Source organism: Rhododendron vialii, chromosome 13a (genome assembly GCF_030253575.1).
Source record: "Rhododendron vialii isolate Sample 1 chromosome 13a, ASM3025357v1".
NCBI classification, from domain to species: Eukaryota; Viridiplantae; Streptophyta; class Magnoliopsida; order Ericales; family Ericaceae; genus Rhododendron; species Rhododendron vialii.
In genome coordinates this window covers 6,689,216-6,704,220 of record NC_080569.1, presented here as the reverse complement: position 1 = coordinate 6,704,220, position 15,005 = coordinate 6,689,216, and the positions used below count along the sequence as shown (strand labels likewise).

At 38.2% G+C, this 15,005-nt stretch overlaps 1 protein-coding gene across 3 annotated transcripts; it reads right to left on the bottom strand.

Annotated features, from left to right (window-relative positions):
- Window positions 1–410: 410 nt before the first annotated feature.
- LOC131314222 (probable serine/threonine-protein kinase WNK4) lies at window positions 411–9,393 on the bottom strand. 3 transcript variants are annotated; one of them, XM_058342730.1, is made up of 7 exons: window positions 8,608–9,393; window positions 6,758–7,023; window positions 5,595–5,818; window positions 3,192–3,349; window positions 2,801–3,113; window positions 2,082–2,414; window positions 411–1,370 (listed from the first exon to the last, which is right to left on the bottom strand). In XM_058342730.1, the coding sequence occupies exons 1-7, from the start codon at window positions 8,698–8,700 to the stop codon at window positions 856–858; spliced, it is 1,902 nt and encodes a 633-aa protein (XP_058198713.1). In that variant the 5' UTR covers window positions 8,701–9,393; the 3' UTR covers window positions 411–855. The 3 variants fall into 3 exon arrangements, with proteins under 3 accessions (XP_058198713.1, XP_058198714.1, XP_058198715.1); XM_058342731.1 differs by having other exon boundaries at window positions 411–1,289; window positions 8,608–9,389; XM_058342732.1 differs by lacking the exon at window positions 6,758–7,023 and having other exon boundaries at window positions 8,608–9,389.
- Window positions 9,394–15,005: the final 5,612 nt, after the last annotated feature.

Sequence of the window (15,005 nt, the reverse complement as noted above, 5' to 3'; positions counted from 1 at the left end):
CTTTTTAAATTGGGCATGTCCCTCTGCACTCATGGTGACTGAAATCATAAAATACAGAACGATTGAGAGGAATCCATACCATTCTGTATAGATGCTGTGAACATGAATGTCCTGCAAATATCTTCCCAAGTGTAAACTCAACCACCCGGCTGAAATTTGGAACTGTCAATTTGTTTCATTAGCTTGAAAACTTGAAAGGTAAGCTGGAAAAATAGCTCCCTCCTTAAAAGACAAGAAAGAATTATTTTCCAAGTGTAAAACGAAATTAGAGGACACTTGGGTTTTTAAAATATTCGCAATACACTGGGTTCGTGTTATTCATGGACCATCTGCTGGGGGTACGATTATATCCTTTCATCGCAGAGAATTCTAGAGTTTAACATGCTGAAATACAAAAGAACCTACAAGACTAAAATCTTAATATTTGAGTTATTATTTATTTGGAACAATCAGAAATGCGGATACACAATGACATTACTCATAAGCACCCTTCCTTGTAAGATCAGACAACCAAAAGTGGGCAAAGCAACCAAACAGAAGGATGCTAGGTTTCATTCACAAGTTTTGCCGCCTGACAACTTTGTTACAATACCACAGAATGTAGACAAAGATAACAACAAAAAGGATCAACATGGAAAAATACATTATTGTCGTCTTCTTTTTTCCCGCTGATTAAAAACATAATCATAAAAGGGCCAGACTAGCTGTAGTAACACACCTCAAAGGGCCAATGGAATGGCATGACTTACTGCAGCAAACTGTGGACTGGTCTAGGGCATCTGCTGAATATTTACATCAGATAGCAATATGTACAGACTTCTCTTCATAACTTCTAGATTCAAGATAACTGAGAATTCAGGCTCTGCTTCCTTTATGGCCTAGACTCTTACCATCACTTCCAGTTCTCAAAGCGTAAGCCCCTCCTCCGGGCTTTGACCCCTTGGCAGAAACCCTACAAGGGTTCTGAAACCCGATATTTTCCACAGCACCAACAGTCTTGAACAGTCGTCTCTTATTCAGCTCTTCCACTAATGATCGGTGCAGCAACTGGGATCGCATATCCACCAGAGATTGGTTTCTTGTCAACTGACGGCTGTCCATCGCCCATTTACCTTTAGAAGTAGAAGCTTGTTTGGAGTCGAGCAAAACTATACTTTGCTTGTGGTAATTCCTAGCAGTATGCTGGCCGGTGCTAGAAGTTTCTTCTGGACAGAACCTTGTAGACTTTTGTATATTCGAAACTGAGTACTGATGGTCTCGTACTATATGGCTCGATTCAGAATCACGCTCTTCACAAGAATAATAGTTCAAATTGGAATATTTTTCAGAACAGAAAGAACTTTGAGAGCTGGTATCATCAAATAAGTCATCTGCAGCAATATTTTTTGTTCCCAGTTATTGGTTGCTTGTACAGAATCATGTACTTTGTGCTCTAACTACGGAAAGTTAGCAACTTATAACAAATGACCCCGAGGTTTAAAAAAAATCCATGACAAGAAAATGAAGTCACAAGCCAGGAATAAGGTATGTCATACAGTGAGCAATGAAAATTACGACACGTCCATTACGTGCCATCTTCTACTTTTTTTAAAGACGAAATATGTTCTGTTACCAGATAACACCCCGAGTGTTCCGCAGCATTCAGTACATATTGACTCTCACTAAATGTGATTGATTAAGTAAAGGAGTAGGAATTTTGGGATTAATACTTTTTTTGTACAGGATTGGGAAATTAATACACAAACAATTTCTCAACGGATGGCACAGTAAAGGAGAGTATATCAAAGAAATTGCATGTAATATGACCCCCCTCGGAAATAGGCCTGATCTCCTGTATAACAAAAGCTGCCGCGGAACAAAATCACCAAAGATACCGAGGACCATGATCTTTGACTCCCAGTAAGCTAATTACGCTAAAAGGCTATGAACAATGTGATTCTACACTAGTTTTTGTTTTCTTAATCGACAACGTTGCATAAGTGGTACACTAACACAGTTACTCATGTATTTTTGTTTCTTCATAGCTAATAGATCATATGACCAATTACACAAACACTATAGTACCTAAGAAAGAAGCATACCTCGGATCCAATCACAATGATGAGAACTTGTATCCATCTCGTGTATATTAACAAAGCCCGGGAGAGACACTTGGGATGATGAACAAGAGGAGAAAGAATAGAGAAGGTGATGGTGCCCGTCATCATCCTCTTGATGATGCTCCCAGTGATCAGATTCAGGCTGGCCCTGTTTCTTCCAATGGGGTATGAGAGCAGATATCTCTCCTTCAATCATATCAGCAATTTCAAAGGGTTCCCAATCATTGATCTCCAACTCCTTCACCATCTCAGTTGCAACATCTAACGGTGTGTCACTCACAATGTCAAAAGGGAAATAAACGTTCCTAGCAGAACCTGCAAGAACACAATAGAAAAAAGCAAAACCACATGAGATCTCTTGAGGTAGTATTCAACCAGAGTTACGAGCTTTTGCTCCTACACCTGGTGCTTTTCTTTTCTCCTAGGACAACCAATTTTTGGGTTACCATCTAGACAAGGCTTTTGTCTACCCAGGCATAGTATAAGTTTGAATGACATGCAATACCACGGCGAGTTACAATGCGGTGGAAAAGGCCTCGATCAAGCACCCTATTTATTCATTTGGCTCAAGATTTTGAAGATCATCATAAAGGTTATACATGATATTTCGATCTCGTAAAGCCTAACCAAACTGATAAAACCCAAAAAATGTCTCTATGAACCAATAATACGGAGTAACAAAAAGGCTTCTTAAGTCTCACCTTCATCATCGGGAATCTGCACCTTCAGGAATATGGCGTCATCTTCAGGATTTAGCTTCCCTGTGATAGTCATGTCTGTTCTTGGTGGATTCGCAGACAGTCGCAAATCTGCTATTCCTATTTTCCCGTTCAAGAAAGGCTTCAGACTTCGAGTCTTTGTAAGACGTGACAAGTCACCATCATCAAAGGCAAGAAATGGGTCAAGCAATAGCTCTTTTGCTGATAATCTCTTTGAGGCAGGTTCCAAGCATTTGCCTATAAATCCTTGTGCTTCCAAGTCTTCAATTTTGTAGAATGCTCTTGGCAGCTTGCCCTAAGTGAAAAAGCCACACAAAGGTCAGATAGTGAGCCAGTGACAAATGGTAGTTGCCATGTCCAAGTCTGTCCTTACCGATGTCACCTTCTTGTAAATTTGTGCTGGGTTGGTGCATTCACTATATGGGTATTCAGAAGTGAGCATCTCTAAAACGCACATACCAAATGAGTACTCATCAACAAGTTCATTATAACTTTCCTCGTATAGTTCGGGCGCCATGAATTCTGGTGTGCCTAGGACCAAGAAAGTTGAAAAACCCTGCTTAGTTAAAAAATATATATGTATAACAGACAAAAACAATACAATTTGATCTTACGTATGTCTTGAGGTTCAAGTCACGGATTTTGACCAATTTGCAGAATTTGTCAAATTTCGGTAGAAGTTTTCTCCCATTGACATGGCTAAGGTCCTGCTTGGCCTCCTAGTTAAAGATTGATTTGCTTCATCCTATATTCCTATACAATGTTGGAAGGACTTTGGATGCAAGGAATTTAAGATACTTGGTAAAGCATCCACAAGTTCATAGCTTAAGGGCAAAGTATGGATTACCTCCCCGTGGTTTTGCTGTTTTGCAGATGACCTCTCTGTGTTTTACTAATGACCACTACGCCTCCTTATGGTTTTGGAGTGAAGTGCAACTCTAACTCTGTTAACAGAAAATGCTAAATGACTATAGTCTATAGTACCCCTGTACTTTTTTGGGGATAAGTTACTGTATGACTTATTCTTCTTCTTGCAAAAACATGTATCAGCAAAAAAAAAAAAAACTGCCCCCCATCGGAAAATCATCTCCTCTTTGCATCTTCTTCACAAATCCGTACACCACCACTGCCGTACCACCATTCCCTTCCCCCAAGCTTGCCACCAAACCACCTTAACTCCGTAACCCACTACCTTCCCGCCCCAACGCTGAAAAATCTCCATTGAAACTGCCTTCACCTCAACCAAACCTCCACCCTCGATCGATCACCATTTCCGCATTGCCGTTGTCTCCATTATTACCATTTTTTTCGGCCAGCCAACATTGTTTCAATCTCAAGAAATTATGAAGTTGGTGCAAAAAATAATAGGAGAAGTTGATAAACGATTTGGGGATTTTGAAGAAATTATACAGTTACGGGTCTACGGCTAATGAATGGTAATCAGAGGTTTGCACTTTGATTAGGGGATGATTTGGGCGGTGGTGGGTTTGTGCGTTTTTTGTGTGGTAGAGGGGCATTTTGGGCGTGGCGGAGGGGTACCTAATTGGCGGTGATGGGAATTGGAATTAAGGCTGCCAATGTTGATTAAGGGGCAGCCAGAGTTGATTTGTGTGGTGGGGGTGCGACGGTTATGGGCGTGGTGGTGTCAGGTGTGTGCGGTGGTAGAATTGCAAGGTGGGTATGCAGCTGGTGATGATATTGAGTGGGTTAGTGCGTTTGCTTGGTAGATTAGAATACTAGTGATGGCACTGATGAAATTTGATGAAGGAAAATGAATTTGGTGGCTGGAATTAGTGGCTTGTGATGGCAGTATTGGATCCTCCTGCTGCCATCGTATACGTACTTAAACTAAGTGGGGGGGGGGAGGTGTAATACCCTGGGCCCTAATTATGGTTTAAACTTCGTATTTTAGTTAAACTACATTATTTGTGCTTGAATAACCTTAAAAGGCTTGTTTTATACAAGGGAGGTACATGGCAACATGTGGACATGCACACACTGAAAAATTTTCCTTGAGCCTAACAAAACAAAAGAGAGGAGGATTCTACATTGTTCATTGTTCCTCCCTCATTCTTATATATATATATATATAGAGAGAGAGAGAGAGAGAGAGAGAGACAGAGAGAGAGAGAGAGAGAGAGAGAGAGAGAGAGAGAGAGAGAGAGAGACAGAGAACCGGCTTAGAGAGAAAGGACTCCCTTTAGTTCCTCCCTTTAGTTTTGTATACATATAGATGTATGTGCAAGAATGTTGTGATATCATCGAATTTAGGGTTTCATACGAGTTTGGGGGAAGAAGAAGAACCCCAAGGTTGTTATTGTCTTTTTATCACATTACTTTTGGAGGAAAATTCAGTTTTTCATGTCATAAATGCAATAGGGGCACATGAGGGATACATGCTGTTAGTTTGGATTGAATATCTAACTGTTGCACTTTCCTCCAAAACCATAGGGAGGTGAAGTGGTCATTAGTAAAACACAGGGAGGTCATCTGCAAAACAACCAAATCATAGGGAGGATTACCTCCCATACTTTGCCCAAAATAATATAAGAACTTCATTTTGCTTTTGGCTCAAACTCAAACAAGTAATACATTATTCCTGGAATATTTGAATTGGCCGGAGTGATTGGTGAAATGGGTAAGTTTAGATTTAGCTATCTTGATTGCCCGCATATAGCACTCGAGATTAAGTTCCATAAGCGACAACCATTTCAGGCATCATGATTCTTAAAACCTGACTCTATACCATAGTATGCAAATGTTAAGAGGCGAGTACCTATAACACTGTGTGCTGTGAGAGACCCACGGAGAATTGCTGCCAAGCCCAGATCGCCAATCTTCACTTGTCCAAGATGGCCATTGACAAAGATATTGTCACACTTAAGGTCTCTATGGATCACTGGTGGATCATGACCATGCAGATAGACTAGGGCAGATAGTATTTGACGGGCCCAAATCTTGATGGCACGGATGTCCATTCGTTTATACTTCTTCCTATATCTGCAATACATGACATAGTTGAACTTCTCCATTAGAAGTGCATTTACTGAATCAAGTATATACTACAAACATATATATATCCAACTGTTGGAGATCCCAACCAAGCAGCCATACAATGACATGAACAAAGTAGTCGATGATTAATTCCAATCATTATGTCATCAACTTCCAACACATGTCTAAGCCAGTTAGCGGGATGATCTACCATAATACTCTTCAAAGTATATGCAAACCCTTTACTCCATTTTGCGTATTTCCTCTGTGTGACACGCGGACATGAAGTTCTCAAATCTCAGCATCCTAATGGTCCATGTGTGAAGCACTAACATGCCCAAGTGGTCACCATAAGCATGGGGGACACTTATGGGACACATACACGGCAGGGAACTGGCAATTTCAGTTGGGAGAAGGTACGAAGGGAGTCCATTAACCTTACTAATTTTTCAGCAGAGGGAGACGCCTGGGACATCATAGGGAAATATGGTTATACTTGAAACATAACTGGACAAATTCATTTAAGGGAAAGGGTAAAGTTTAGAGATAAACCTTTACCCTTAATGATCTTGCTGTAAGTGGTTTTGTCAACCTGTCTGTTTCCGCGTCCTCATTTCTTAGTTGTCCATTCATTATGGATATCTGTAATTAGCTCAAACTTTCTATTTTTCTCTATCACTTTATCTTATTTTTGTTTCCTTCATATCAGTTCTTTACCATTAGTCAGATCATTATCATCCTAGTCGGACAAGATCACAGTGCAGTCCATCCCATTAATCCATCGTGATGATACAATACTACTACAATTTTTTTGGGTTGATTCTGAGACACATTGTTAGGGCTTATGGTTTAGTAGGCTATGAAACTGCAGGTTCTTTATAAATTTGGAGGGCACATATACAGTTGAATTTTGGCGGCAATAGAAAAGTGGGAATTGGAAATTACTCGCGGAGGGTGCCTGAAGTTAACATTTCAGTAATGAAATTGAAGGTCCTTCGATCAACATCAATCCAAGATGTGTGGAACTGGATAATTGAATCGTGATTGAGAGTGCTGAGGAGGTGAACCTCTGAGTATAGCCGTTGTAAGTCCTCTGATGACCGAAGCAAGTCATTGAGTTTTACCTGGTTCCACGCAACCTCCATTCCAAGGACCTCATCAATAGCCTTGTAAACAGTTTTCATTGCCCCTTTTCCAAGAATTTCTTCAAACTGTCCAAGAGAGACAGACACAAGGCACTCATATTATGCGTGTCAAGTGGTCAACTAATCAACTAGCCAACATAAAACCCAAAATAGGCACATACTAGTAGATATGACAACTGATTCTTCAATAAACTAAAGAATGATCCTTCTCAGATTGCCACTGCCAATTAAGTTCTTACCAAACCATGAAATAAGGACCTATTTGTTTACATCCTTTTGAATTATTTCAAGGGTTTTCGAATCTTTATTTCCTTGAGTGGTGAGGTGAAAAGGGTCGTCGCTGAAAAAGGGGTTCACAACGCCAGTTTTGCCGACATAAGAACTAAAACTTAATGACTTTTTTGCTTCTTTACTTCTTTGTTACCATGGAACCAACAAAACTCAGGTTTGACTATTTCGTTTATAATTGTCTTTTCCAAGTTAATGGCTTTCCTATATGCATGTTCATTGTTCCTGTCATGAGTGTTTTCCTGCTTGGTACTTTGGTGTTATTGATCTCCTCTAGTGCAATCACTCAAACCATCTTAAGATAAAATACTTGTCCATCTCTATTATTTCAAATGAAAATCATCCCTCCAAGAGTAACATTAAAGAAGTTCCATCCTATTTGACGTATGTTATTAAGATTTTAGTACTCTGGGTGTTATCAAACCCATAACAACCCCTAATGACAGACCAGGATAAATAATGCAGAGGGTAAAGATAAGCATTTGATGCAATACCAACTTATGATCTTACTTCTTACAATAAGGATTGCGGTTCCACGACAAGTATAAAACTTTGCAGCAATTTGCATCACGTATCGCACTTCTACCAATACATGTTTGTCCATGTAAATGTGAAGGAGGTCAAGTGATAATGGAGATTCGTAAATTCATAAATTATACATGAACTAAATTATAGAAATAAACCAAGGACAAATAGTTGAAGCTTAAAGATTATACACTAAAAATACTCATCTTCATGGAGTACTCCATTAGGATTAAGTTGATGCAATTATATTACAGTTGATCGATTGAACTCGGTTGATTGAACTCAGGCTTACTCCCAATCAATTGGGATCACCTAGATGAATTCGTTTTTCCATTGAACTCTGCCAATGACATCGTTTTACATCATCTTCAACAAACCTAAATCCTTCCGAACTATTGCCTCCAAAGTCAATTTTGGTCTACTCTCCCCTAAGTGCTTCCCTCTACCGTACCGTGAATCTTTCCGTTTCTACTTTTATCGCGCAAAGTCCTAAACATACAGCTTTTAATAATTCGAAGCAATAAACCCGCGGAATATACGACATCATAAACTATGCAAATATAATTGAAGAAGTGAAAACAACGGAGCAACTAAAATACTCAATTAAGTAACAAAATGTTCAGAATACTCTTATTCTATTCACAATCATGGCGCGACTTTTAATTAAATAGTCGTATAGTACGCCCTCTTTACTAATACAAAATTGTTTCGACAGCGACACAGAGATGCAAAGCAATTCCTTCATAGAACACGCATGCATGACACAAGAAGCCATATTCTCAAACACACATACATACACACAAAGGTCCTTATGTAAGTATACAACCGATTACTTACACGACCGTAGCGTCTGGTTGGATCGGTTTCCGCGTAGACACAATCGGCCTCGGCTTCATCCGCTCGGTCTCGAGGACTACTTCCTTTTTGCATGTTTAAAACGTAATTCGAAAACTAGTCACCTAATCGAAGAGAACAGAGAGAAAGAGAGGGAGAGAGAGAGAGAGAGAGAGAGATAGAGGGAGGTGTCTGAGAAACCTAAATCCGAGGTTTTCCTTCGTGATTCTCGTAAGAAAAGACACCGAATAGGAGCCAAAAGAGCCTGGAGTAGTCAATTCTCAGCATGATCCAAGACATCTCAACAACAGCGCGAGAGAAGTCGTAGTTCTTAGCAAACATTGGGCTTTGAAAAGTAGTCGTAGTAGTAGTAGTGAGGATTGAGAGGATTGGATTTGACAGGTGAATGAGAGCGAGGTTTTTGTTGGCAGGCGTACAAAAAGAAGCAGGGGAGGAAGGATATTGTCTCGGGATACTGGACTTTCCTGGAAAATCGGTTTTCATTCGGGGACAGGAGCGGAAATTTAATTGCTGCTTAATTAAGAGGAAAACGAAGCGAGCAGTGTTGAGATGGACCTGAACTTGAAGAATCTGTGGCTGCGATTTGGGCGTTCCATTTGTGGTGTAGGAAAGGAATCGAGAGAAAGAGGTTGTTGAGAGAGAACGGATGTGGAGAGAGAGAGAGAGAGAGAGAGAGAGAGAGAGAGAGAATGAATCTGTTTGTGGAGTTTTTGGGAGAGAGTGAAAACTACAAATTGGGAGAGACAAAAGGCGCACAACAACAAATGATGGATTGGCAATGGTGGTGGGATTGGGGATAAAATAGGAGGGCAGAGGGCAGACGGGTGCGGTTGTACGTGGTGTGGGTTCTACAGTTACCGCCTTACCGGAGTCGGCAGCTCAAAAGCTTGTTCTTTTTTCAGTTTTTTTTTTTTTTTTTTTTCAAAAGTTTAGAACTTCTATTGATCAATGAATTTCTTGCTCTTTTACTAAAAAAAAAGAACTTCTATGGATAGGATAATGAAGAGCTTACAAAAAATAGGGCAAATTATTTTCGAGAGAGAAAATAGCTAAATAAGTAGGTAGGCAATTCAAAGACCTACACCTCCACGCACATAAGAATAGCAGCAATGCAACACCACACACTAACTACTACATCTCTCATAATCCAACTCATACACACCAACACCAAAAAAACGACAAACAACCCCGAACGGTGGGTGAGTAGACTCCTAGGGAAGAAACACGTGGACAAAACAAAAGCTTGTTTGGATTGGGGCTAACTACTAATTTTCAGATTTTAGATTATGGAATGGATTAGCGCGGCATCCGATTGTTCGTCTATGTAATCGATGGTTCAACATCGATGAAGCACTCTTATCAGTGAAAGTCAACTCTTTAAAACTGTAAAAGTTAACAAGCATATTTGAACTATTGATTGTCGAAATAGACGGCTTGAATGCTGCACTACAGCATTTGCACTGCAGGACCCTCTTTTCTAGGAACATTGTGGGCGTTTACAAAAAATTATTTTGGTAGATTTTTAGATTTTAACTTATAAAAATCAGTTTAGAATGTTTGTCAAAAATTCTACGTAACTGATTTTTAGAATTTACTACAAATTATAGGAACTTGAAAAAGAAAAGAAATTCGAAAAATTTCAAAGCTGAATTTGGGTAGCTTTTGGGATTCTGTAATACAAATTATTAAAAAATGAATGAAATTCGCGAGTTGCAACATACAGGTTTCTCAACTTCTAATAAAATTCAAAATCTAAAAATTTTCGCAGAATTTGAAATTAAAATCTTAAATCTATAGATTGTGATTGAAATCTTTAAGTGTTTGAAAGTATAGTCAAAATAAACTTTATAAAAAAAAATTGTAAGTGAAGATATAATCGGAATTTACAAAAATTGTGTATAACAGTGAATTTTGAATCCGATATCCCAAAGCAGAAAACGAACAATCCAAGAATAGAAAAAGGCCGGCTAAGGATGAGAATTTATAAAGTGCATATGAAGCAACATGACGTGATGTTTCAGAGCCATCCATGCCACACATTTAAGTGAGGCTCGTGACAAGTTGTATGGATTTCAAGTGTATCTACGGCACTGATCCTTGAAGCCCCCCTCGCACTGCTCCTAAATATATATCTGATGATCTTTCGCTGCAGGTCCGGCGTTACGTGACGTTATACATTGACCACGGTATTCGAACGCCAATGTTGAAAATTTTGATGACGGAATACATATGGGTCCAGCCCGGGGTTGGTATTGGCCTGGCTTAATGAATATAGAAATATTTATAAGTTACTAATAATTATATATCACAAAGAATAATTTTGATATTTGTTTTTTGATCCGCAAGAATAACTTTGATATTGGGAACTAATAAAATCCTTTTCGGTAGTTTTCTTTACGTATTTATCTCTTTCTTTATACCGATTTCTCCCTTGTATATAGGCGATCAACCTTAACAAAATTGAGTGACTAAAATGTATAAGAGTGTATACGAGGCAAAACAAAAAAATTAAAAACATGATAGAAGCAACCTACGATGGTAATTTAAACTTATGGCAATTTTAATACGCGCACCCTATCTCATACCGCAAATGATGTCTAAAGTCATTCCGTTGATATCCATGGTGATCGGAGAAGATGGCGTCCGATATCTAATAAAAAATTACTCCGTATTTTATCTTTCTGTTTCAAATGTCAATGGCGAAGGCAATCGATGGAGACGATGGTGAAATCACGGGCAATAATTACATTCTTTTTTTATACTAAAAAATAATGTTGTCAACAGGTTCCTGTGTTAACTCTTTCAATGGAGTGGTCGACTAAAATTGAATGTGCAAGATACGTGGGCTTTTTTCTCATAGTCGACTAACTAAACAAACAACTGGTGCAATATGCGTATGTGTATTTGTATCAAACTCTCGTACGTCTATACCAGGTGAAATAATGCATGAGTAAGCACGACGACATTTAACGGGGTTCATTACAAATATTTTAAACAAACTCAAATTACTTATTTAAATTTAATCGAGCACACATAAGGCAGTCGATGTCTTTCGCCTCAACCTAGATATTGAGCCTGGCGCAAACAGCGGCTACCTAGAATCAAGAGTCTCAAAAGAGATAAAGTGCTAGTTAAAGATAAAAAAAAATAACGAATACCCAGACAATTAGATGGATTTCAAACAAGTATGAACGCACCAATGAATTTTCAAAAGCTACAGATCTGACAAAGCCATCACGAGTGACCCGCAAAAAAAATTATATAGGGTAAGAGCACTGTTGGCACGTACATCATTGTGAAGCAATATCGTCTTTGAAAGAACCCAATCCGCAGACGAAATTAACAACTTTCGCGAAGATGTAAGACAAAACTCTCACAGATCAAAACGACAAAAGAGATGGGAGAAAAACAAAGCAAAAGCATGCAAAAACAAAAAGTAAAAGAACTTCACAACCACAAACTTGAGTGTGAGACAAAAACTAAAGAAGCCGCCCACTGGCGGGTTCCACTGTGGCACCTGCACGTCTACAACCAAGGTGGCCCATCTCTTTAGCCCATGTTTTTGAATGTCGGAGAAGCCCGATTTAACATTCTCCTGATCGATTAAAATAACTTATAGTAATTAATTCCAATTATTTTTGCAACTTGCTGCGTTTAGATGAATTTTTAAAGAATTTTTTTATGAAAGTAATGATTGAAAGTAGGGATAATGAGTGGAGAGAAATAGAGAGAGAAATGAGAATAATAATTGGTGATAGGGGTAATGAATGAAAAATAATGATTAAAAGTAAATGTAATGAATATTTTTTAGTTGAATTTTATTATTATTTTAAATGGAAACGAACAAGGCATTAAATAGTTAAATAGGGAGTAATTCGTTATATATTTATATGTATTCGCTATCAAACACATTTATTCGTAATTGTGACCTAAAGTTCGTAACTAGACATAAATATGCATAACTTAACTATTTTATGATACTCATTCTTTCTTTTTAAGTTCTGTCCGGATGAACTAAAAAAAGATGGCTTTTCCGCTACCGCTCATTGTGGACCCTACCAAGCGTCCGTTGCAGTAATCTGAATTGTTCATCTTATAGGGCTCGCAAAAATCAGCTTGACTGGACATCAATAACTATATCAAACTAAAACGGACGGCCAGATTCTGTAAATAGTTTTTAAAGTTAAACTGTTCATAACCATTTAAAATTTTAATTTTTGATATAACTATTGATATCTTATGAAGCTCTTTTTTTCTGCAAGAATACCATTTTGCGAGCCCTACAAGATGAACGATTCAGATTATAACAATGAACACATGGTGGAGCCCACACAAATTGTGAATAGATCATAGCATGGGGTCTAGGTTTCACACAAATGATCCAAGCCATTTGGGTGACTCTGCAAAAAATTAACTCAATCGGATAAATTGTAAGTCTTTATTTAGAATTTAGGATCCTAAATTCTGAAGATTTAAACTATTGGACGACTCACTTACAGTTATTGTAAGTATTTATTTACAATTTAGGATCCTAAATTCATATGGAAATTTAGACTATTGGACGACGCACTTATAGTTATCTGATTGAGCTGATTTTTACGTGAATCAAAAAGTTATTTTATCAACGACATGGATCACTTGTGTGGTACCCTGAAGTAAGCTCCACCCTGCGATTTGCGCACAATACGTGCACATGGGCATGTACCCATTTTCTTTGTTACAGAAAAATGTGCCTACCATTCATATGATAGAAATTGTGCACATAATAACTTTCTCCTTTCTATCCACTTATTATTGAGTTGACAAAAAACCTTTCGTTTTCCATCTCAATTATCTCATGCGTTTTTAAAGGCGGGACGCCGGGACTACCACAATTATTGTTTTTCCTTATCCGGTTTTACTATTGTCAGCCCATTGAGCTGACGATAAACACACTAGAAGACAAAGAAAACACATATTTCTGTGTACTTTTTATACCCTTTAATACACATTCACACTCACTATTATCAGCACATTGGGTTGATTTTAGAATTTTCCTCTTGTTTTTTTCCCTACATCACTTGGACCCATTCTTTTTCCCACCAACTACATCTATTTTTTTTCCTTCTTTGGTTCGTATATAGAAAGTAGAAACGTATACGTATTAGTTATATAAGACTATAACTAATATTATTTGCAGATCCGGAAGGGTACACGTTGTTTTTTATTTTTATTTTTTATAGTACGAGTTTGGCAAAGTCATCAGATTCAAATATCCTCTCTTACCAACACAATTACAAGATCAAACTCATTTGTGATAATAGTCCTACGAGTCATCTGTCATGCGAGAGAGACTTTGTTCTATTGGCGCCGTGATTTGACAAGTAGTACCGTATGACACCACCATCGGCGTTTACCCTTTTTCTTTTCTTTTCTATAATAATAATGCTGCATTATTTGTCTTTCTTCATTGCATTATTGTAGTAGAGATGTGTCCAAGTCCAACAATAGCAGCCGCTCGTCTACCATATAGCAAGACAAGGTGATGATAGTGCCGCAGACTAAAAAATACTACCAAAAAAAAAAAAAACAATCTCTTGTGGTGTAGTAAACAGAGATTCACGGTCATGCCTGCCATAAAAAGTACAACATTAATTGGATGGATTAATTATTTTTTTCCGTAATGGATGTCCAATGTTTTTACCGCTGGCTGATACTGATATTACTGCGTTTATTAAGTGTTTAACTCCGTGGAGGATATACCAATAATTCTGGGGGAAGAGCGATACCTTCAGAAACACCTCCAATTGATTTTTCTATTACCAAAAATAGGAGAGAAACTTTTATGTATACCGATCAAATTTGGATGATCGGCTCCGTTCATTTTGTAGAGTTCGGCTAGAATTTTAATCCTACCAAAAATCATGTTCATCGAACTTCAGCAAATATACGATTGGCACATGTGAAAATTGAAGAAAACCAAAATTGGGTCCAAAAACACACTGAATTGGAACTCAAATTTGTATCTACTAAAATCTGATGAACATGATTTTTGGTACGATTAAGGTTTTCGCTGAACTCTACAATATAAACGGAACCGATTATCCAAATGTGATCGAAAAATAGTCAAAAAATTGAAAACAGACCTGAGAGGATACCAACCCCTTGGTATCCCGGATATACATAAAAGTTTCTCCACCAAATGGTAAGTAATTACTCCCGAAAGCTGACTTGTTCAGTGTAGCATCAATCAATCAATAATTAATTAAACGAAGAAAGGGCCACTTAATCTGGTCCTTATCACAATATACATGCATTTTGGACTTTCACATCAAACAAATTAACCCCCGCGTGTTTAGTTGGCGGCATAGTACCCTTAATGGGAAATAGCCCCACATGCA

Coding starts and splice junctions, on each gene's coding strand:
- LOC131314222 (XM_058342730.1), bottom strand. CDS start 8,700: ATGCAAAAAGGAAGTAGTCCTCGAGACCGAGCGGATGAAGCCGAGGCC. Junction 7,024..8,607: donor CAACCAGACGCTACGGTCGT/GTAAGTAATCGG, acceptor TCTCTTGGACAG/TTTGAAGAAATTCTTGGAAA. Junction 2,415..2,800: donor GCAGATTCCCGATGATGAAG/GTGAGACTTAAG, acceptor GTGTTCTTGCAG/GTTCTGCTAGGAACGTTTAT.